The sequence below is a fragment of the Panonychus citri genome, unplaced genomic scaffold, assembly GCF_014898815.1.
Source record: "Panonychus citri isolate SS breed McGregor unplaced genomic scaffold, ASM1489881v1 Contig00108, whole genome shotgun sequence".
NCBI lineage: Eukaryota > Metazoa > Arthropoda > Arachnida > Trombidiformes > Tetranychidae > Panonychus > Panonychus citri.
The window spans coordinates 423,096-446,758 of NW_026515513.1; the positions used below are offsets into that span (position 1 = coordinate 423,096).

The 23,663-nt window shown below is 31.2% G+C and overlaps 2 protein-coding genes and 1 long non-coding RNA gene across 6 annotated transcripts; 1 reads left to right on the forward strand and 2 right to left on the reverse strand.

Moving 5' to 3' along the window:
- Nucleotides 1-59: 59 nt before the first annotated feature.
- Nucleotides 60-5,544, reverse strand: LOC128389443 (uncharacterized). The gene is made up of 4 exons (XR_008325461.1): nt 5,025-5,544; nt 4,820-4,920; nt 4,123-4,501; nt 60-3,392 (listed from the first exon to the last, which is right to left on the reverse strand). It is a non-coding gene; the product is annotated as an uncharacterized LOC128389443 (long non-coding RNA).
- An 8,228-nt stretch (nt 5,545-13,772) lies between these two features.
- On the reverse strand, nt 13,773-16,785 carry LOC128389422 (phospholipase A2 inhibitor beta-like). Of its 2 annotated transcripts, XM_053349014.1 has the most exons (4): nt 16,479-16,785; nt 16,354-16,369; nt 14,654-15,963; nt 13,773-14,384 (listed from the first exon to the last, which is right to left on the reverse strand). In XM_053349014.1, exons 3-4 carry the CDS (start codon nt 15,817-15,819, stop codon nt 14,111-14,113), a joined length of 1,440 nt encoding a protein of 479 aa, XP_053204989.1. In that variant the 5' UTR covers nt 15,820-15,963; nt 16,354-16,369; nt 16,479-16,785; the 3' UTR covers nt 13,773-14,110. The 2 variants fall into 2 exon arrangements, with proteins under 2 accessions (XP_053204989.1, XP_053204990.1); XM_053349015.1 differs by lacking the exons at nt 16,354-16,369; nt 16,479-16,785 and having other exon boundaries at nt 14,654-16,107.
- Nucleotides 16,786-16,954: 169 nt separating this feature from the next.
- On the forward strand, nt 16,955-21,019 carry LOC128389429 (ubiquitin-conjugating enzyme E2 R2-like). 3 transcript variants are annotated; one of them, XM_053349023.1, is made up of 5 exons: nt 16,955-17,092; nt 17,203-17,342; nt 17,412-17,676; nt 19,718-20,603; nt 20,887-21,019. In XM_053349023.1, exons 4-5 carry the CDS (start codon nt 19,913-19,915, stop codon nt 20,925-20,927), a joined length of 732 nt encoding a protein of 243 aa, XP_053204998.1. In that variant the 5' UTR covers nt 16,955-17,092; nt 17,203-17,342; nt 17,412-17,676; nt 19,718-19,912; the 3' UTR covers nt 20,928-21,019. The 3 variants fall into 3 exon arrangements, with proteins under 3 accessions (XP_053204998.1, XP_053205000.1, XP_053204999.1); XM_053349025.1 differs by having other exon boundaries at nt 20,890-21,019; XM_053349024.1 differs by having other exon boundaries at nt 17,412-17,655.
- The last annotated feature ends 2,644 nt before the right edge of the window (nt 21,020-23,663 follow it).

Genomic DNA, 23,663 nt, shown 5'->3' on the forward strand with positions numbered 1-23,663 from the left:
TACTTATGTAGATTAGATATTCAATATATGTACTTGTAGGTAAAACTCATGTCACTTGGTGTCGATTCATGTTGATCAAATGGTACTGGTGTTAGCTTGAAAATTGCTTTCATCGACGAATTCAATGAGAGTTGATTAATATAATCCAAGGAAATTACAGCCTTATCATAATTCCTGTATAAAGTCTCGTAAAGCCGTGGTAACGAATAGCTTAGTAAACGCCGAAACTCCGTAATAATAAGTTTCAATTTCAGAACTGACGATATAATATTGATGAGGATGATATGAGAATGGGCTGTTTGCTTTTGCGAGACGAAACCTGAATGCCGAAAGTATTTACATGAGGACTTTCAATGGGTAAAAGTCAACAAGGCCACTATCAGAAAGCTGCATTACTGTTGGCTTGAAATTCTGTCTGCAAGAGATTCTCATTTGAAAATAAACAGAATTATGAAAGCGATAAATTGTACAAAAGCCACTTTTCAATAGGTCCAAGTTTATCACTATTATTAATAACATTTAAGATCATACATGTAGTGTATCTCTCGGGTCTATGGTCAATTGTTGGATGTCACCGATGGTCAGTAGGGGCATTATTATAGTGGGAGCTAAAATGCTAGTTGACCAATATTAATAGATGAACAATGTTTGGTGAACTGATGAACAGAACTGATATTTCCATGAACCGATAATTCAACAAGAGCTTTAAAGATTTAACCATTTCTTTTGGGTATCTCATGTAAACTGGACTCATTTCCAACAGATTAATTATCGGTATTTGTATATCAATACCTTTTCCGACTTTTTTCTGGTCAAACGGAATGACCATTATGTGTATCTTAGGTAAATCAAAGCTTTGATTAACCTCTTGAAAATTTAATATCCCAGAGTGTGGGGTTGATACAATTAAATACTTTTCATCCTGATCATATTATCAGGATGCTGTTAATAATCAAAGCTGATCATCAACAATTAAACAACTTCAATTACTGATACGAGCTGATTAATCCATTTCAATTGTTAATCATAAACTGATTGACAAGCTGATTAAGTTTACCCAAAAAAATAGATTAACAATGATCAATGTTGACAATCAAGAAATTATCATGAAAAGCCAATCAATAAATCAATATTAAGGATTGGACAGAAAATGAAAGTTTCTCTACTCTTTTCTTATGATAATCAACAATTTAATCACAATTAAATGCTGTATGTATGTAACATAACCATCCACCTAACAACCATAATCAATAGATTATCATTAATAGTAACAATTGGTTAACTTTCATCACAATCAATAATAATAACAGCAAGGAAAATGGTTGTATAAGAAACCCTGAGTAGTGAACACTGACCATGACATTATCATGGTCTCATGAAAACTGAATCCTATTGAATCATAATAATAATCATGAAATGGTGAACATATTAAGTAAATTGTTAATAGTTAACCATTAACTTTTTCCTAGATAATAATCTACATGATTAACTAATAGTAAGTTGTGTTACTTTTTAACTAGAGTTAAGATGAAAGTGGAAAATAAGTTGATAGGAATAAAAAAAATTCTTTCAACAAAATCTACTCTTAGAATTTCATCATAAGAGTTTTTTTATATCATGGAAACAGAATCATGATCATTATCATCTGAAGATGACATGGAACTTTATTTATAAGATGAGAATTTCTCTCTTTGGAAAAGTTTATCATGTTAATTGGTTAGTTTGTTGGAATTCAGAATTTGATTATCGTTCGTTGATTGATCAAGTTAACAGATTGTTGACAATTTATCCTCTTCTTGTTCATATGTTAACAGTTTTTTCACCATTTTCATGATGATTTCCATGTTCAATTGTCAACTCACAATTTTTGTCTTCTTTCAGGAACAATTCTCAATCCTATTCATCATCCTCTTCTCTTACAAAGTCAATATATAGATTTCATCAGATGAAATAATTTAATATCATGAAATCCTTTTGCAATGGAATCACAATATTCAGCTGATTCATGAAGAGGAAAAAAATTCAATCGAAATCACTTAATCATCTTTGGATTCGAATTTTTTTTCATCGAAAATGAGAAGACAAAAAATTACGAATAAGATTAATCTCTGAAAAGGAAATTTCTGAGAATGTAAATACATGATTCAGATTCTATATTCATGAAATCCCCTGATAATTATTTAGGTTAATCCTCGTCATCACCATGTCAATGGAAATTTTTTATTCCATGAAAACATTTTCCACTCATTGAGTAATCAATAGTGATCATCATCCTAAATATTATCCTGAATCTTAAAAGTAAATCGATAAACTTAACTCCCATTCAATAGTTAATTCTGATAATATCATGAAAGATAATGAGGTAAATGATTAATGTTTAAGATGGTTAATTGTTAGTTCATTCATGGTGGTGATTGTTATAGGAACAACAATAACTCAACTAATCTGATTGTAATACATGATAATCAGTCATGTATGAAAGTTACTCTCATGTTCAATATATTAATTGGAATCAATATTTTCTTTTGTTTATTTTTCATCATAATCAAAATTAAATCTCATTAACTGAATGAACTTGATTCTGTTTTTGAACTGAAAGAGAAATGAAAACCTTGGTTTACAATTGAATTAAATTCATGATCATCATCAACTAGGGATAGAAAAGTAAACAAAGAAACATGAATAAGATGATTAACTGAAGATCATCTGTTTGATGTTTAGATGGAGGAAAAAAGTTCACCATAGTTCAAAAGTTGATGCAAATCAAGAGGAAAGGAAATCAGGTAAAAGATGAGGATGGAAATGGTTGATAAAAAACAGGGAATGATGATCATCAAGACACAAGACCTGAGGTGGTTGAAAGGTTGTTCCAAGGTGGAAGAGTGGGTATGATGAATTCTGAAAAGTCAGAACAAGTTGTTACCCTCCCTTAGGTTATCTTCATCTTCATCAAGAGTTTTTTTTCTTCATTCTCTCTCTCTCTCTCTCCTGTCATCTTATTGGCATCATGATGATAAGATGATGAAAGAATATGTTCTTAGGAGATAGATTATTTCATCTTGAGTTCTTAATACTCTCAACTGAAATGTTAGATAAAAGAGTTTACCTTTTTTTTCAACAAACTCCATTTACCTTTGTGTGAGTTCAAATCTTAGTCTTATAATGAGAATGATGATAAAATAGGATGAAGAAGATGAAGATGAGGATGAGGATGAAAAGGATGTCAGGTACTTGGAAAAGGTTTTCAGAATACAAAGAATAATAATAAAATTCTTGTATTTTCTTGTTCATTTAACAATGAATTTATTTCCAGGTAATGATAATTGTTAACCAGCTAATCGTTTAACTATTACCTGGTAATTTGATTGTAATTGTTTCCATCCAATTGAAACCTGAAAGATATAATTTAAATTAGATTAAAGTTTTAATATAATTTCTTGCAATTTAATTTTCATCACTTTTCAATTGCAATTGATTAGAGTAAATATTTACCCTAATTGTTGAAAAATTTTGATTAGCAATCACTTCAATTTTCATTCATTTAGGATAATTTAAATTGTAAACAATTTACAATGAAACAATTAGATGTTGTAATTGTAGTATTTTGTAGCTTGTGAATAGTATGATGATTAAATTAAATCAAATCAATTGGAATCCTAGTAAAGTAGCTGTAATTTACTGATCACAATTTATATATCTTATATTATTATATTGACACATTCAATGATAAATTGTCATCATTATGTTTAACTGATGAATAGTTAAATATTGAATTAACTACGATAAAAATAAATAGTAAATCATATTGATTATATTAGACATTTTCATTTGAACAAGTAACAATCAGAACAATTTATTTAATCATCATCATAATATGATTATAATATATTATATGATTGTTACATACCTCAAGTCTTTTTTTATGGTCAATTATTATATGTAACAATTTATATTATTTCTGGACAATTAGTTTAACAATAAAGATCCAAGTAACTTGTTATCCATATAAATTCAAACAATTATAATCAACTATTATACTAGTATTATAATAGTAAACGTTGATAACAAGTTACAATTGTATCCATTGTAATTACTTAATTGTAATATATTGTGATAATTTACCTTGTTAATTGTGTCGATGTTAAATAATTACCATGTATACAATAGTTTCATTGCTGTTGTTGATTTGTTGTTGAAAAATTCAAACTGCTCCGGTAATTGTTGATTGGATTCCCAGAAGACTTGAAATATCAGCAATTTAAATTACCATCATTTGGATCACTTTACATTAAATGAAGTATCATTAATATGTAATATCATTAAAATGGATGAAAAGGTTTTCCAATCTTCCACTTGTTATTGTCTATTGAGATTTAGCTTGACAAATATTTGAATAACTTGGTGATGATTAGGATAATAGAGAGAGAGAGAGGAACAAAAAAATATGTTAATCCGATTTAGTGACGATTAGTAACCAATCAATTTGGATCATCTGGATTACCTACATATTAAAGAAGAGAAAGAAACTTAATTGTTAGTGTTGTCATAGAGAAAACATGATAATATTTATGAGATTCAATTTCTCGTGAGAGGTAAAGGAATGAATTTTTGATAAAGATTGTTCATCTTCTCTTATTATTATTTTTCCATCTTTGACAGATAAAATAACATCTATGTAGAGAACTAACATCATGATCAACATTTGAATGAACATATGAATTCATTTGAATTATTAATATAAAATTCCAACATGAATATATAAAAAGCACAAGATACATTTTCCTGTGTTAATATCATTACATGTCTAATCTTTACTTACATTTGAGATGTTGTTGTTTGGCTTTTTAGGGAAAAAAAAGATTGTGAATAAAAATCTCCAAGAAAAGGTTCACCTAACAGTGAATAACCTTAGGGTATTACCTGAGATAATCAAAGAATCAAATTCAGTATGACAATCAGATAAAGAAAAAATATCTAAACACATTATACTGATAGAAGAAAAAATAAAAAAAAGTAACATTTACCTTTCGTTTTAATGGATACATCTACTAACCTTTTGGAAGAGAGAAAACCAATGAAAAGTAAATAAAGAATAACAGATAAAGTAACAACTATTGATCCATGAGATTCTTTTTCTTTCATCTCTTCCTTTCTCTCTAGAATTGAATAAAAAAAGGACATCACTATAATAAAAAGAAAAACATAAAAACAAAATGGTGATAATGAGAATACATTAAGAGGGAAAATGAGAGAAAAACCCAAAAAAATCACAATTAGAATAGAAAATCAAGTTCTACTTATATATTCTTCTTCGATTACTCTTAAATAAGACTAGTTGATTAAATTTTACCCCAAAATGATAATCCAATAAAATAAATGGATTAAACTAAAAGGATTAGAACGAAAATGATTCAAATTGAAAGTAACAATTAACGAAATCAAATTGTTATGGAAAAGTAAACAACTTAAGTAACCACGACAACTGAGCTCTGGTTGAACCAGAAAATGAAAGTAACTCCATCTGTTAAGCTGCAATCGTAATTTCAATGTATTATACAAATACAGTCCTCGGCAAAAGTTTAAAGACAACAATCAATTGATTATAGCTCGAGTTTTAGTTGAGATAAATTTATATTTTTTCAGAAATATAATAGTAATTGATAGCAGTTCTGAAAATGAAGAGAAATTTTTTCTACACAATTTCTATTAATTAATTATTTAATTAATTATTAACATTGCATAGCGATCAACTCGTCAAAAGTTTAAGGACAAACGGCTTTTTGGGTCTACTTTTTGGTGAAAGGGTCAATTTTTTTGAATATTCCCCTAACTGTTCAAGATCATGCATTAGTTTTTTGTTGATTTTTTCCTATTGAGACATTTTTAAGGCCAAAATACGAAATAAATGATAAATCGAATCTTAAGTTCATATTTTTGTAAAATGACCTCAAAAGTATAATTATTAGGTGTGACTGTTTGAGTGATAATTAATCACTTAATATGGTACACTTGAAAAATTCTGTAATTCCCCTCTGGAAGATTTTGCGGTCAAACCAGTGACGATGTTAATTACCGAAATTTTGAATTCGGATAAATAGCTTTTTTCTCTAATGTTGACTTTCAGGTGGTAAATAAATGACTTTGATATCCATTGTCGTTAATGTCATTAATATTAGCTCTTGAAAAATGTTACAACAAAGAATTGTCCATTTAGTCGAATTGAAAATGAAAGAAAGGAAGAGAATGGAAAAATGATTAGATGCAAATAAAAGAACTAATAAATATAAAATTACCTTGACTTTCTTTAGGAACTGATCTTTCGATCTTTGAGATCGTATCTTTCTGATTAAAGATTGGTCCCTGAAAGAGAAAAAAGTTTAAAAAATGAAACATGGGGAAGCATGGGAAAATTTAATTACCTCTTCAGTAGCTGATTCATCACCAGCTCTCGCGGTTGGAGACTCTTCATTGTTGTTCATAGCTGAATCATTGGCCTGTTGAGTTACATCAGTTTGAATATCTCGAACATTCAAATTTCCGATTTGAGCAGTGAGAGATGAACTTGCTTCAGTTGCTGAATCATTATCAGAAATTTGAGCTTAATCGTTTAGAGTAGTTTGATCAGAAAAGATACATCGGCTTCATCGATAATTAATCCACTTTTCTGGACTTCATTTGAAGCGATTTGGTTAATTGGCTCATGAACCTAAAAAGAAAAAAGCCAAATGATTGTGATTAGCTTACACTTCTTTTAAAGATTTGCCCAAAATAATGTAATCAATCGAGATACCTCTTATAGTGGTGCGAAACTCAGGATCGATGGCCGATTTAAGGTTAGCTACCATAGTTGGCTACATTAGCTTTGAAAATAATTCTTGGAGTCAGTTTCTGGAGATTGAAATTGAAGTGAATTATAGCATTCAGGTGTAGGATTATTAAAATTCAAGTCCCTAGAGCGACTTCTTGTACACCTGTGTTGACCTGTTTCCCTACACAATCGTGTCCGCCCCCTTTCATCAGTCCTAAGCATTTGACATTTTTCTGACACTGGGCATCCTTCATCTATTCTCACGCCATCTAGTAGGAATTAGCTGAACCCACAATTATTTGCGTTTATCGAGTTATGAGTTAACCGAGAGTTTACTGTACACACAAAAATGAAAAAAAATTAATTAGGGTCATAAAATGTGGTCACCGGAGACCTTGGAAAGATTCCCATTATAAAATGGGATAACACTGAATATCAGACGTATTCGTCTGCCCTTGAAGAGACAACAAAATTAAAGACCAAAATCACGAGTTCACCCCTTTGGAGATGTGGTTTTTGTAAAATTATTGTCAAATTGAATTGAATTGAATGAGATGGACGAAAACGGACGAAATACAGAAGATGTTCCGTGTATTGAATCAATAATCGTCACTCGATTCGGATGAGCAATCCGACTCCTCTTCTTCCTCCTCGGATTTTCTTTTGTTAGATTTTTCCTCCTCTTCCTCCTCCGAGCTTCACTTGAGGTCTCTTCATCACTTTCGCTGTCCGCGTTGTATCCGGTGGAATTGTCGGAATGAATGGAAGACGCACTAATCATCAACACAGTTGAGTCCTTAATGGCACTTTTGAGCAAATTATTTTTTCAATTGATGTATTAATTTTTATGAAAATAAAGAAAATTTTATTGAAAAGACTGCAAGATTATTTTCCCCCTCGTTTTCGTCCTCGTTGTTTTCCAGATGCTTTTTTATACAGTGTATTACCAGGGCAGTTATCAATACAATCGGCTGAGCAAACATTATTAGGAGCTCCTGGTTGAAAGGTCCATTGAATCCTCAACTATTTGTTGTTGGTCTCTAGCCGGTGGCCCTAACACCGCATCCAATGATTGCATAAGATCAACAGGCGGAGAGGAATCAGCTGGACCTTCAACTAAGCTAAGGGTTCTAGATGAAAGATGAGTCTGAAAAATATGGGGGTTTAAAATTATTAAATGGATTTAGTAATTAGGTGTTGCAAATTATTGACAAAAATAAAACTTACCAATCTACTTATTGGGTTGGTAGTATCCCGCGAATCAATTAGAAAATTCACATACTATAATAAATAAAAGAAAACACAAAACGAATTAAAATTTGCTGCAAGCTAAAAATTAGCTTTTCTACAGAAAAACGAAGGGTAACTTACCGGAGAATTATTATTATTAATTGTAATTGTTACCGTGGTTGATCGGCTAGAATATTTTAATCTACGAGTTCCTTGGTCATTGGACTATGATATTCACGAAAAAATTCACAAGAAAATCGAAATTAGTTAAAATCTTAAAATTCAATTGCACATATTGATCAATAATATAATAAATATATAATAATAATATATATATAATAAATTATTAGATATATATTATTATCTGATACCAGATAATAAATATCAGATAACACGTTCCTCTCGCAGAAAAGACCAGACCAACGGGTTTCATTTCGAACCATGCGAACGAAGTACAAAACATCATGAACATCATAAAATAACATAAAATGAACATCAAATAACCTTGAAACGCGTTACTTTAGCAGTGACCTGAATGATCTTGATCTTTTAATATGACGATTGAGTATCCCTCAAGCTCATACCACTCAAGTCTCGAGTCTCTTTGACTCTTGTTTGCTGAGAAAATCTCAAAGAACATCGGCGAAAATAGCTGAATAGCCCTGTATAAGGAGGTTGATTTCTTATTTGACGAACGACGTATCTTCTCAAACTAATGACGATGCAATTTTCACAAATTAATTGAAATAAAATAAACTAAAATTAATAAGGATTACATCTTTGATTAAATAGCACAGAATATGCGGGAATTAATTGGGAGGAATATTTTCTTTATAAGTCCCAACAGGATCTCGAAACTCTTGCCGAATAACGTCCAATACATTTTCCAAGCGAAAATATCGCCAAGCATTAAGGTCATTAAATTCTCAATTAAAACAAAATTGAACATTCGACCAATAGTCCCTTAACTCTTTCATGATTATCGGATATTTGTTCGATAAAAGCTTCACCTCTTTTTTCGCAAATTGTCGCCAATTTAATTCAATTGCTCATTTTCCATCATTTCTCTCATTCTAATTCGAGGTTGATAGTTTTCGATATCTTCGTCAATTTGAATGATTAAAATACTGCATTGACTATGGAGTAGATTGTATCGCTGATGACGAGCTGTAAAAAATATTATAAATTAATAAAGATGATGTAAAGGTACTTCTTCGACTTTTAATGTGAATATTGATGCGGTTAAAGTTTAAGTTCATAATTATTTAATAAGCAGCACACTAAAAGGTTAAAGCAGAGTCCATCCGTCCAATATTAATGAGATAGTAGTGATATAATCTTGATAGTTGTGAAGGAAATTAGTGAACCAATTAGTAGAGCCAAGACTTGTAAAATTTAATTGATTGAGATTCACCTCCTTTAGTATAACATTCATTATCACTGTTGGCAACATTACCATTGCCAACTCAACATCCAAATTTAGATGTAGATAAAGATGATGATGATGAAAATACAGGGCGTTTTTTTATCCACTACGGCTAGTACAATGCATATCTCCAGAACTAAAAGTCATATGAATGTCAGACTTGACCAGAGGACTGAACAAAATTAAAGCGCTCGACCCTACGATTTTTAAGGTCATTTAACGAAGGTAACGTTTAAAGGCCATTTTAAGGTCGTCATGTGAAAGAGCAAATCAAATCACATCTCAGATTTTATTTTGAAGTATCTGTGATGAACGGATTAGAAAATAGGCATGTTTCAATCTGAAAACACTTCAAGAGCCAAGTTTATAAGAAAAGTCTGTATCTCAGCTGCCTGTGTAACTTTTTGTGTTCTTTCACATGACGACCTTAAAATGGCCTTTAAACGTTACCTTCCTCTGGTCAAGTCTGACATTCATATGACTTTTAGTTCTGAAGATATGCAGTGTACTAGCCGTAGTGGATAAAAAACGCCCTGTAGACTATCATTGTATTCAGTCAGAGTGGGGATCTTATCCCAACAACAACTTAACAAAATAAAAGTATATTAAAGATTAAGTGAATCTAAGTTTATAATAAAAAGTGATATTTGTCAACAAATTGGTCCGTCGAGAGCCGGATACGGTTTCAACGTAATTAAAAACTTTAATAAGACCTGTGAGTTTTAAATCAAATTGTGGTTAATTAAAAACAAAGTGCTCAACTTGGACATAAAAAAAGTGCAAAACTCAACGATTTGTTTTAATTCATGTTAGAATCATCATCACTATCACGTTATCAGTGCTGTTGGAAATTATAAATTAACGTCGGATCAATTTGTATTACCCAAAACGACATTTTGTTTTGAGGTAAACAGAACATTCATTCAAGTCAGTTAATTATAAACTATTTATAATACTTCTAAATGGAACCAACTAGCTTTACTTGAATTGGATCATTTCTAATTGACAATCAAATGAATTATAACATTTTCTATGTCCTTTGCTTTAGAAAAGATCTGTATCGAAAGATCAAGGTCATTCATGTCATTCAGGTCATCGGTAAAATAACACGTTTCAAGGTCATCTGAAGGTAATTCAACGAAAGTAGTATACAGAGATACTACTGACAAGTTTTGCGGTTTCTATTAGCTTTGCTATGCTCGTTAAGATAAATTTATTGAATAAAAGTTGAAATTCTTTTATTCAATAAAACAGTAATATCTAAAGATCTGTGACAAAAACAATCTCTAAACTCATTTTCCGGAGTAAAAAAATGTGACGAATAACAGTATTACCTTCAGCTGACCTTGAAACTTGTTATTTTACCGATGACCTGAATGACCTTGATCTTTTTTATATGACAATTGTGTATCGCTCCAACTCATACCACTCAAGTCTTGTGTTTCTCTGACTATTTGTTGCTGAGAAAATTGCAAAAACATCGGTAAAAATAGCTGAATAGCCCGGTATATCAAAGTATTCTGTCTCGAATTTATCGGGAATAACTCGAAGCAAAATGATCTAAATCTTATTAACTTTGATTAAATCAACGATTGTGGATAAGGTCGTGTATATAAAGGATGATTTTGTTCAAAAAAAATCATTCGAACTGTTTCATTCGCTTGACTCGTTTGAGTGTTGAAGCTCGATGAACTTTATTGAATTTAATTCTGTTAATCTGTCAGTTTTGTTTTCGCGATTTTCAACCACAAGTCCCAAATCGTAATTACTATCATCATCATCGTAAATCAATTACTTCTTAATTACCAACTAAACAAGTAAAAAGTAAGTTGCTGGATTTTCTCTCTCTCTCTGAATCAATCAATTTCTCTCTCACTCTCTATTAAGTTGAGTAGTGCCTCTACCTCTCTCGATCAATTAATTTTATCTTTTTCTTTCTATAGAGTGCAACTGGAAAGATAAACAGTTAACAATTGTCAAAAACAGATTCACACAACTACACTGGAATTTTTTTTTCGATGAGTGCTATTTTGAATATGAATCACAATTGATTAGACTTATCAAAATTAACAATGACAACGGTCATTAATAGATTCTAAAGGGTACACTGCAATTTCGTTGGGTCAATTGGTTATTATTCACTTCGTGTATAAATATCCTGAAAAAGTTTCTAAGGTCAATTAATTGTGAAATTGGGCTTAAAGAGAAGAATGAAAGCTAAAATAAAAATTTTGCCTTAGTTTTGAAATTAGAGGTTGGGAGGCAGAGAGAATGTCAACTTAGATTAGTGTTAAGATTTGAGAGAGAATGCTATGTTTCCCTTCCCTTATTAAATCTTGCGGATGTGCCTTCTCTTCAATCTTCAGTTTATCCTCAAGTTCCCAATCCTAGGAAATGTCCAACTCACTATTAATCGTCAATGGCGATATTGTTCAATTTTGCAATGTTAATTATTGTGAGGAGGCTCGAAGCCTGGTGACCTTCGAGCCTTCGAAAAGTGATCTTGCTGAACTCTTCGTTCTTTTGACGAGAGTTCGAAAAATATGTGTTCATCATCATCATCACAATAATCTAACGATGATAATGTTTTCATCAAAAACAAATTGATTGAGTTGGAAAACTCGGTCGATAAATTTTTCGACTTGGTCGAAAAGTTAGTTCGAAATAAATAAAAAGTTTGCCCATTAATTGTTTATATGTCCTTTTTTATTTCGTGTATTCCTGTACCTTTCTTTTCTCTTTCTCCTCTTTCTTTGCCAAAGGAACCATTGAACCAATTGAGTTTTCCAACTCAATCAATCATCGTTAGATGATTGTGATGATGATGATGAACACATATTTTTCGAACTCTCGTCCAAAAGGACGAAAAGTTCATCAAGATCACTTTTAGAAGGATCGAAGGTCACCAGGCTTAGAGCCTCCTCACAATAATTATCATCAAAAAGATGCTCAATATCGTCATTTACGATTAATGGTGATGATGCCCGGGAAATCGGTTCAACGATTATCCCCGGAGTGGGACATTTTGGAGGATCGGGAACTTGAGGAGGAACGGGAACTTGAGCCAAATCATCAAGGTTTAATAGGGGAAGGGAAACATAAAGTTTTTTAGTGATACCGAACTTTTTCCAAGATACAACTGTATGTATCATTTTAATTAATCAATTAAATACATTTTGTAACCATTAATTACATTGATTACAATTATTCTGGTAATATTCTTTAGAAAAAGTTGACCATCTGCTCGTTAAGATTTTTCGTAAACAAAACCATCAATCACATTGACGTTTTGTTAAAAATCAACATACAATTAACTATACGCACAAAAGCAATTTAAATCATTTCTTTAGATGCAAACTGTCAAAATTAACAATTAACAATGGTTAAAAACAGATTTATGAAGCTGCATTGGAATTTCGTTTGTTCGATTGGTAATTGTATATTTCAAACATAAATCATTTGAATTGATTATAATTGTCAAAATTAACAATGCACAATGGTCAATAATAGATGCTAAAGGGTAAATTGCAATTTCGTTGGGTCAACTGGTTATTATTCACTTCGAGTATAAATACCCCGAAAAAGTTTCTAAGGTCAATTAATTGTGAAAATGGGTCGTAAGAGACGTATGAAAGCTAAGAAAGAAGAGCGGAAAAAATTTTGAATTAGTTTTAAAGTTAGAGATTGAGAGACAGAGAAAGCAATAGAAGATGCCCTTCGAGATACGTTCGGTATCACTAAAAAACTTTATGTTTCCCTTCCCATATTAAACCTTGATGATGTGCCTCAAGTTCCCGTTCCTCCTCAAGTTCCCGATCCTCCAAAATGTCCCACTCCGGGGATAATCGTTGAACCGATTTCCCGGCATCATCACCATTAATCGTAAATGACGATATTGTGCATCTTTTTGATGATAATTATTGTGAGGAGGCTCTAAGCCTGGTGACCTTCGAGCCTTCTAAAAGTGATCTTGATGAACTCTTCGTCCTTTTGGACGAGAGTTCGAAAAATATGTGTTCATCATCATCCTCACAATCATCTAACGATGAAAATGTTTTCATCAAAAACAAATTGATTGAGTTGGAAAACAAATAAAAAGTTTCACCGTTAATTGTTTAAATTGTCTTTTTATTTCGTGTTTCGCGTTTCTTTCTTTTTCTCTTTCTTTTCTCTTACTTTTTATTTTCTCTTTCTTTTTCTCTTTCTTCTCTTTCTGTGCCAGTGAAGCCTTTTTTTAACTACTAACAACTTAAGTAACCATGACAAATAAGTTCTGATTGAACCAGAAAATGAAAGTAACTCCATCTGTTAAGCTGCGATAAAGTTTATTAATTGTTGTCAAAATTTTCAATTAAGTAACAGTAATTAAGTAAAGAATAAAAATTAAAGCAAGAATTATAAATATTTACAAATATTACAAAGATACTGTTTTGATAGAAGTGATTTCTTAGGAAACTTGACAATTAGTCGCAAATTCTGTCTTTGATAATCAATTGTGACTGTTGATTGTTTTTGGTTTTTTTGACTTAGCATTAAATTGGATGACGATTAACTTTTTTTAAATTGTTGTTTAACCATTTTGATTATAATGATAAGGCACTTTTAAGCTCTCAGGTAAACCCTTTCAAGTGATTTAATTTGAAAATTTAATATTCGGTCATATGAATCGGCGCCTTGACGTAATAAATTGATCCGATTCCCTTTTTCCGACCATAAATCCAGTCCATAATTATTGGCCTTTGAATGAATAAAGCGATAACCATACCAGCAACGAAAAATGCAATTAAAGCAATGATCATGATTAAAAATCGTTGGACTCTCGTTTCAAAGATAAAATCAGAGTCACATGTAAATTGATCAACATCAATGTCAACAAAGTCACGTTGATTAAGTTCCGCTGGTTGATTACATCTAATTGTCCTTTAATTAGTTATGAGAAGAAAGAAAAAATAAATAAATAAAAATGAGTAGAAAAACAAAAACAGCAAAATAGGAAAATGATTAGAATACAATTTCCAATAATGATAAATGTAAAAGAAAATCAGACAAATTAATTCATTAGTTGATTCTCAAGGTAAAAGTAATAATAAATACAACTTGTTTAACTTGATTATTTGGAACTGATTAAATTATTCATATTTCTAATTATTATCATGGTGATTAATATTTTTGCTTCGTTGAAAACTTACCCAAAAATTTTAGAGTTTAAAACGATATGGTGACACTCTCGTAACCATCGTAAATCACAATCACATTGCCAAGGATTTTCCGATAAATCAACAGAATCCAATGAGCACCAAGGTAAAGCGTATTGAGGTAATTTAGTTAATCGGTTATTACTTAAGTTGATCTCTTTCAACTTGGAACAATTAGGAGATTTATGCATATCCAGAAAAGCATCAGGATCAATTGAAACCAACATTGGATTATGAGCAATTGTGATCCGTTCAAGAGAGCAAAGGTATGAAAAGGTGACCTCGTCGATTGACCTTAAAAAGGGCATATGTTGAATGCTTAGGTTAGCGAGATTTGGAAGAGGTGGAAATGATTGATGATTTAGTTTTCGAAGTGGATTCTCATCGAGGATTAGAGTTTGAAGACTTGGTATCCCTTGGAGAGTCTCAAAGGGTATTTTATCAAAAGAATTGGCTGATAGATCAACCGTTTTAAGGATCATATTATTGGATAATAGATTAACAGGTAAGAAGGATAATTGATTCTCTGAAAGATCAAGAGTTTCAAGGTGAAGATTTTCATCAAATAATCCAAGTTCCAGACGATTGATGAAATTTTTTCCAATACTTAAACTAACCAAAGATAATTGAGATGAAAATACGTTGACAGGTAGATATTTTAAACGATTTCCTCTTAAATCAAGATAATTAAGGTGAACTAAAGGTTCAAATATGGAACTTGGTAGTTCGATAAGTTGATTGTAACTTAAATTAAGAATAATTAAATTAGGTAAACTTGTGAAGGCTCGAGGTTCAATTTTGGCGACTTCATTGTTGGATATATCAAGGTAACGAATCTCTGAAACATTTTCAAAGACACTCAGGTAAGTTATACTATTAAAATCAAAATCTAGGGTGTAAATGGGTCGAGGTAATTGGATAATATTGTAATCAGGAATAGCTGTTAATCCAATTGCTGTGCAAACAATTTGCCAACCCTCAGGTCCATCGGCAAGAATGTCCGAAGTTTTCAAACATTGACAATGATCAGGACAATCAGGTGGACGATTTGAATCAACAGGTAATCCGATTGATAATCTTGGTGATAAGAGAAGCAACAAGAATAAGTTAACAATTAAAATTATCATAGGATTGATTTTACTTAAATTAGTTGCAAGCATGTTTTTCACTTGAATTGTGTAATTACTGATTGATTGTTGCTATTGTTTTAACAATGATGATGATGATGATGATGATTGTAGTTTTTTTTCTTCTTGTTGATGACACAGTTTACATTTGATGATGGAAAAGTATTGAAGTAGTAACTTTTTAGGAGAAACAAAAATAATCACAATTAGAGTTGAATGATAATACCAAGAATTCCGATAATTGCCATTGACGATGATGATGATGATGGGAAGCGACCAGAGAATAAAAGAAGATGATGAGTAGAGGGGAAAAAAGAAGAAGATGATAAAATAAAAAAGAAAATTAGATAAATATGATTAACAAGAAGATACCATATACAAAAAGAAGAGGAAAAAGGGAGTTGGCAATGTTATTAAAAAGATCCACTATTTTTCTCGTTGTCATATAATCACCACCATGATAATTTCTGCCACTCTCTCAGAGATCACACATCCATAGATAATTGTAATTTTCTGTTCATCAATATAATCATCTAATGAAAGAAAAGAAAATTTTAATTCTCTTACCCAATTCAAATGTTAACTAGAAACAAAAAAGGAAGAAACAAAAAAAAATTAGATGAAGAGAAAAGGTAAACACAATTAGAGTTTTGTAAATATTAATGTACAATTTAAGATAAAAGCTTAGTTACCTTAGTCAATTAATCGGTTAAATTTGGTTAATAGTAATTAGATTATGTTCTAAATACAGTAAATCCATAATCACTGGAATCAATCTAATCGCTTATAGTAAATTGTTACCATTTTTGTTTTCCTATAAGTGAAACAATCAGTTTGTTGATCCATTTCCTTTTCCATTGCCTTGTGAGTGATTGTTGTTGGTAAGGTTTTCAATCACAATAAGATGATGAATATGAGATTACCTGGAGAGAGAGAGAGAAAGAGTTGATCGTGAGGTGAATTAAATTGTTTGAAAAAAGAACAGAAATTAAAAACAATTTGAAACAATGGGAAAAAAGAGTAACAGTGAAGAAACAAAAAGAGAATAGAAAACAAAGAGTTAAATTAAATTGGGCGGGTAAAAGTGTTTTGATTACTCATGTTGGGTCATTATCTTTGGTTTGATTACATTTGGTTTGTTGTTTCTCTCTGTTAATTACAATTAATTATCGCTGATTATTGTTTCCTTTTCTCTTTTCTGCCAATTTAGTGTTTGGTTTTCGTCGTAATTTGCATCGGATGTTAATTCTAATTGTTGTTTCGTTGTAATTTTAGACTCTACTTGGAGAATCAATGTGAGCTAATTGTTGGTTTTTCTTTTCTTTTCTTTTAGTTAGATTATGTGATTGATTGATGAACGATTTTTGTTGTTTACTAATTATTATTATGGTTTTCTATTATTAATTTCCTGTGTAGTTTTGTGTTGATTGTCTATGGAATCAGTTAATTCTCACACTTAAATTGTTGGATTGATTTCATCAACAAAGGAAAAAAGGTTCCATGTATCTGGTTACCATTGGAATTTTATCCCTTCTATTAAAGTATATACTTTTTTGGTGAGTGTTAATTGTTCTTGTTAATTGTTGTTCAATTGTTACTAATTATACTTGTCATTTTATTTACAGAGACAATTGGTTGATGTTCTTGCAATAACAATTGGCAAAAAAGACACTTATCTTATATTGAAAATTTCCATGTGAATGATATGATTTGGTGAAAATTTAGCTTTTTCTTTTCTCCGGTTATAAACCTTTACCAACCAGGAAAAAAAAGATTCAATTGATTGGGGAAGAGATCGTTGATTGTCATCATTTTAATTGTAGTCAAAATTAACTTTGATTAATATCAATAGGAAAACAACACCAACGCGTAAGTCAATGAACCTGATATGTAAGTAGTGAAACTAAATTAATCCATTAGAATAGCAGTAAATTTAATGGATTATCAATTAATCTTTATCCGTTCATAAAGGGAGAAGGAAGAAGAAACAAATTTCTTTCAATTAATTCAGTTTAACTGTTCCAATTGATTGTTAATCCATAGTAATTTAAACCGTCATATTAATGTTTCCAAATACATGTAAATTGTATTGAAATGACGTTAATACCAAGGATCACAATTCAAATTGTGATCCAATTTTCTCTCTCTCTCTCTTTCTCCACCTTGAATAATCAACAATTAATCGTTAGAGTTTGAAATTTGAAAATGATTCAAACAATTGATTAAAAAATCAATATTACTTCCTATTCATCTGTTAATTAATCAACAATTAACAAATTGTCCATGGTGACAGTTGAAAAAAAGTTCAATTTTCATGGTCAATCATTGAAGATGATGAGACAATGACCACACCTTAGACTCATTGACCAATTGATATTCATAAATATGAATACATCTTAATGATTAATATCAATGAACTATGTTCAAGGTTAGATAGACACAATTAAATACCATAAATAGATTCACGTTAAAGTCAAGGTAATGAAGCCCATGAAGATGATATAACAATTGATTAGTTTGTGACCATGACCGATGAAAATTGTGATCATGATCATAATAATCATCCAAATAATCAAGATCATTACTTGTTCTCAGCTCTTGACCTTGGCCTACTAGTCGAGAAAATATTCTATCATGGAACTAAAGAGAGAGAGAGAGAGAACGAAAAAAAAATTCTAAAAAAAGAAATTAGGTCAAACTATATAATGGATTCTCTCATATAATATTATCTCACATTCTGAACAATTTCATTCCCTGATTCTTATTCTCAATCTAATAAACTATCACCTTCCCTGTCTATTCAATGCCTTAACCATTTAAGACAATTTAATCATTATCAATCTAAATGAACCAAGTTGATTACAATGATAATCAACTGATCATTATAATCACCGTAACTTCAATTAAAGTGATAAATTCATTCAACTCTCATTATCGATAATCCTAATCATCCCTCAGGCAATATTCTTCTGATAATAACCTTACATCCGCTATCTCCTCTAAATTAATAATCATCATTAAAAATCATCTAAATTGTTATTGATCAATAAATTGGTTAAATTTAGGTCATGGTTAAATCTACTTGCGCATAGGTAATGATATTATTATCTTTTTATTGTATTTTAATTTGATTTCTTTTTCCATTAGAATTACAATTTAACCTTGATTTAATTGAGAAATCACCAGATAGCAACAATTGTTAAATCATTTACAATACAAATCAACATAAAACTGAAACAATCAAGTCAATTGTTAATCACTTATTGAGAAAACAAAGTCATCACCAATATTTCCCTCTGATTAATATCATTCACATTTTATTAATTACGTATTAATTTATTTAATTATCATCACTGTTCAGTGACTTTTCCCTTTATCCACATTTTCATTAATTACCTTAATTGTTAATCTGTTAATCATTATCCTTGATTATCTTACCTTGTGTTTACACTCATTGATTAGTTTTAATGTTTGGATGATACATTGAGTGTTTTATGTACAATATCATATTCATTAATCATATTCAGTGTCTAGAATCATCAAAATCCCAACCAGGGTCAAGGTGATCAACAACATTTACCTTTTAAATTGTTTCAATTAACTTTTCATCCTCTAATTGTGACAGTTAAAGGCTCTATCTTTTTTCCTTTCTCTTCATGGTTAATCATCATAATCTCACTTTTGCTCAACTCATCATCCTCTTTCTTTCTTTCTCTCTGTCTCCTTCTCCTTCTCCTTCTACTTCATCATCATCTTGGTAAAGCTTTTTTATTCTCTTCTCTTTTTCATCATTTTCTTTTCTGTAACAAACTCTGGTTTCTCTTCATTTTTTATTCTTTGTGTTGGTAACATCTCTTTCTTTCTCTCTCTCTCTCTCTTTATTCATCATCTTATCTTCCTCTCTTTCTTTCTCTTCTCTTTCATATCCCAGAAAATTTTGGTTCTATTCTATTCCATACTCAACAACGTAACATTCAATTTCATTCATTTGTTGGTGTTGATATTTTCCCTCTCTCTCTCAAACACAACATCCTCTCTTTCTGTATTTTTGTGTCTCTTTCAATTGCTTTGGTAGCTTTTAAATTCACCATCACAACAACAACAACAACAACAATCCAACATCGAGATGGGACAACCTTCGGGTCCAACAGCTTCCGCTTTGAGAGCCCTTTCTATGGAGTTCAAATCTCTACAAGAAGAACCAGTTGAAGGTTTTAGAGTTAAATTAGCTGATGATGATAATTTATTCATATGGGAAGTGGCAATATTTGGTCCACCACATACTCTCTATGAGGGAGGATATTTCAAGGCCAATATGAAGTTTCCAATTGATTATCCTTACAATCCACCATCACTTAAGTTCCTTACTAAAGTTTGGCATCCAAATGTTTACGAAAATGGTGACCTTTGTATATCTATTTTACATCCTCCCGTTGATGATCCACATTCGGGTGAACTTCCATGTGAAAGATGGAATCCAACTCAAAATGTTCGAACTATTTTGTTAAGTGTAATCTCTCTGCTGAATGAGCCAAACACCTCGTCGCCCGCTAATGTCGATGCTTCCGTCATGTATAGACGATGGAAAGATTCAAAAGGCAAAGATAAAGAATATGAAAATATAATTAGAAAACAAGTGACGACTACTCATAATGAAGCAGAAAAAGATAATGTCGTGGTGCCAACAACAATCGAGGAATATTGTATTAAACATAAGTCTAAACCACCCGAGATGGAGGCCGATTTAGCCGATTTCTATGATGATGATTATGGAGACATGGACGATGACGATGATGATCTCGAAGAAACTGATGAAGGTTAGATCTTTTCTCTCTCTATTTCTCTTTCTTTTTCCCTTTTCCCATCTCTTTCTTTCTTCCTATCTTTCAAGTCTTTCAATACAAAAGCTTATTGATCAATACATGTGCATATGACTGAATGTGTATATGGATAAGAGGAAAAAGATTTTCTCATGAACTATTCAGCCATGAACCTCTAACATGGAAACAGCTCATGCTCAGCATATTCAATGTTAACATTTCTTTTTTTGTTTACTACAATCAGCTGATGAAATTTTTTTCTTTTCTCTTTCTCCAACAGAAGATTTCAATGACAATGAAGATTCAGGAAATGGAATGTAAAAAAAATTGATGTTCATGATGAAAAATTCAATCGCCTATCAAACTTCTGTATCTTCTAATGCAAATACATGAATACACGACGAATACCTATTTACCATGATCTCCATTATATCTCTTGAACCCAAACCCATAACAATAATTTCAACGATTAACTAGAGATAGAAAAAAATATCTCTATCCACCATCGATCATCATAACAATTAACATTCATCACGTCATCTTAATCACAACAACAACAACACTCATAATAATTACAATATTCACTTAACCACAACAACAACCACATAAAAACCTCTATGTCTAATAAGCAAAAACCTTTTCCTATCAATCTCATCTTCCCGATTCCTTGTGATGATGATGATCACCATGTAGATTCCCCATTCAGGTGTATACTCAAACTTACCTTTTTCATCCAAGTGAATGATTTATTTGAGTGAATCATCATCACATCATGATTACCACCAATTAAAATGAATTGGGAAAGAGACAGAAAGAAACAAAAAACAAGTATCAATTAGGGATCACTCTTGGATTAAAAAAATGATATCAGATTTATATTTTTTTTCCTGTAACACAATTTAGTTAATTGTATTACCAATGTCCTTCTTTGCTTCCTCCTTCCTCTAATCATCTTATAACTTTTTGCTTCCTTGTCCAAATGACACAACCATTGATGTTATTAATCACACACACACACACACACACACACACACACACACAACCCCGACCCAAACCAATCGACAAAACAAAAACACCATTGAAGACGAAGTCCCATGAAGATGATCACGAAGGATAATCAAGCTGAAGTTGGAATAAAACAAAAAGTGTGTCCCTATCGATATAAAACTTTACTATCGATACAAAAAAAAAGTGTATTTATTTTCATGGAAAACGGATAAGCTCAGTTTCTTTTTTATTGGATCGAAAAAAAAATCGAGTCATGATCAAGATTGTTCACGGACTTTTAAAGGCCACTTTTCAATGCAAGTTTCTCATCATCATCATTACAAACTAATCACGGTTAATAAGAGTATTATATTTGATTACTCAACCAATCCATAAACAATAGCTTATACATATGAATAAATTATATAAATAATAACAATTATATAAAATATTTAAGTTGAAAATATATACTAATTTGATTATAAACATCAACGATTTAATTGATTACAACTTCTAATTAACGCCCAAAGAAAAACTTATTATTTAATGAGCACTGATACCAGAATGATTAAGAGAATGGATTTTGCAAATTAATTGTCCATTATCAGTGTTAATGATCATAAACAACATAACCTAATTGTTTGGGAATAATAGTCAACAATCAAGATTATCCTTTGATTAAAAGTATTAATAAACATGCAAACAATAAGGAAGTCAATTTGAATCATTATAATCATTAATTAACATTATTCCGTTGGATGGTAAGTTAATTGTGATCAGTTGAATGGCTCTTTGGACAACAATTGATTGGTAAAATTTTAATTGAATCTGCGATTTTATCAATAATTTAAACTCCAAATGTAAATAATTAATGAGAGCAATTTAATTAAAGAGACTTTGCCATTTAAATTTCAATTACCGATTCGAAATGAATGAGAATGATATAAGTTAATCCTGTTCGATAATTATTTTGATAATGTCTTCGATTCGAGTTCTAATTACAAATGTCCCAGGATTCGTGTCGGTCGAAAGTCCAACCAGTTTATCGGGCCGTGGTGCTTTGTACATAAGGGACACTTTCATATCATTTCTGGTCGGTGTTAATGTCACATTTATAACCGCTAGTGATTCGTCCGCTCCTTGTTCAGATGACGGACTTTGTTCCGGTGAATTGGGTGACCTGCAAAAGGGCAAAGGTGACTATGTTCGAGCACAGCCAATGATCAAACTTAAAGATCTCGTGGTGAACTTGACCACGGCCACGACCGCTTGGGAATACGATTGTTTCCTTGCTTATAAGAAACAAATGAAAGTCAATTTAGATTATTCAACTTTCTTTGATTTTGTTCATTCATTTGATTGGTACTTTTGGATCTTATTGTTGTTACTATTCAGTATCATGATTGTTATCATAAGTTTGACCATTAAACGACATTCGCCCTCCTTGGGATTGGTCAATATTTTGTGGGACCAAATCGGATACACTGCTAACTATCACTGCGATAATAAATCGAGTGTCACAAGAAGATCAGTCGTTTCGGTCATGTTATTTTCCCTTCTGATAATCGGAATATTATTATCGTGCTCATTACAAACTGGACTTATATCGAGTGTCGATTTCCTAAAATTAGAGACATTAGAAGACATCTTGAGATACAATTATAAATCGTTCGTCCCCTTTGCGAGTAGTTGTAGATATGAGATAGAAAACGATATTTCACCGATTGGTAAAAGAATCGCAGAAAGAACTGATATCGTTGAAACGATGACACCTGAAGTACTTTATTCAATCAATTTGCGAAATAAACACGTTTCTGTTATCGATATTATCACTTATATTCTAATGAAATATCGAGGATGCTTAGCCAACAGAAACGAGGAGATGAAAAATCCATTCTGTCAGTCAGATAGTGGAGTTTACAATTCGTTCACAGTCTATCTTATTAATCGATATAATTCACCGGAAGTTAATTCGATAATACGAAAGAGGACTTATGCCGTATTCGAGAAAAATATAATAACGCAAAGTGTTATGATAAAAGTACTACGAACATCTTATGATATTCCCGA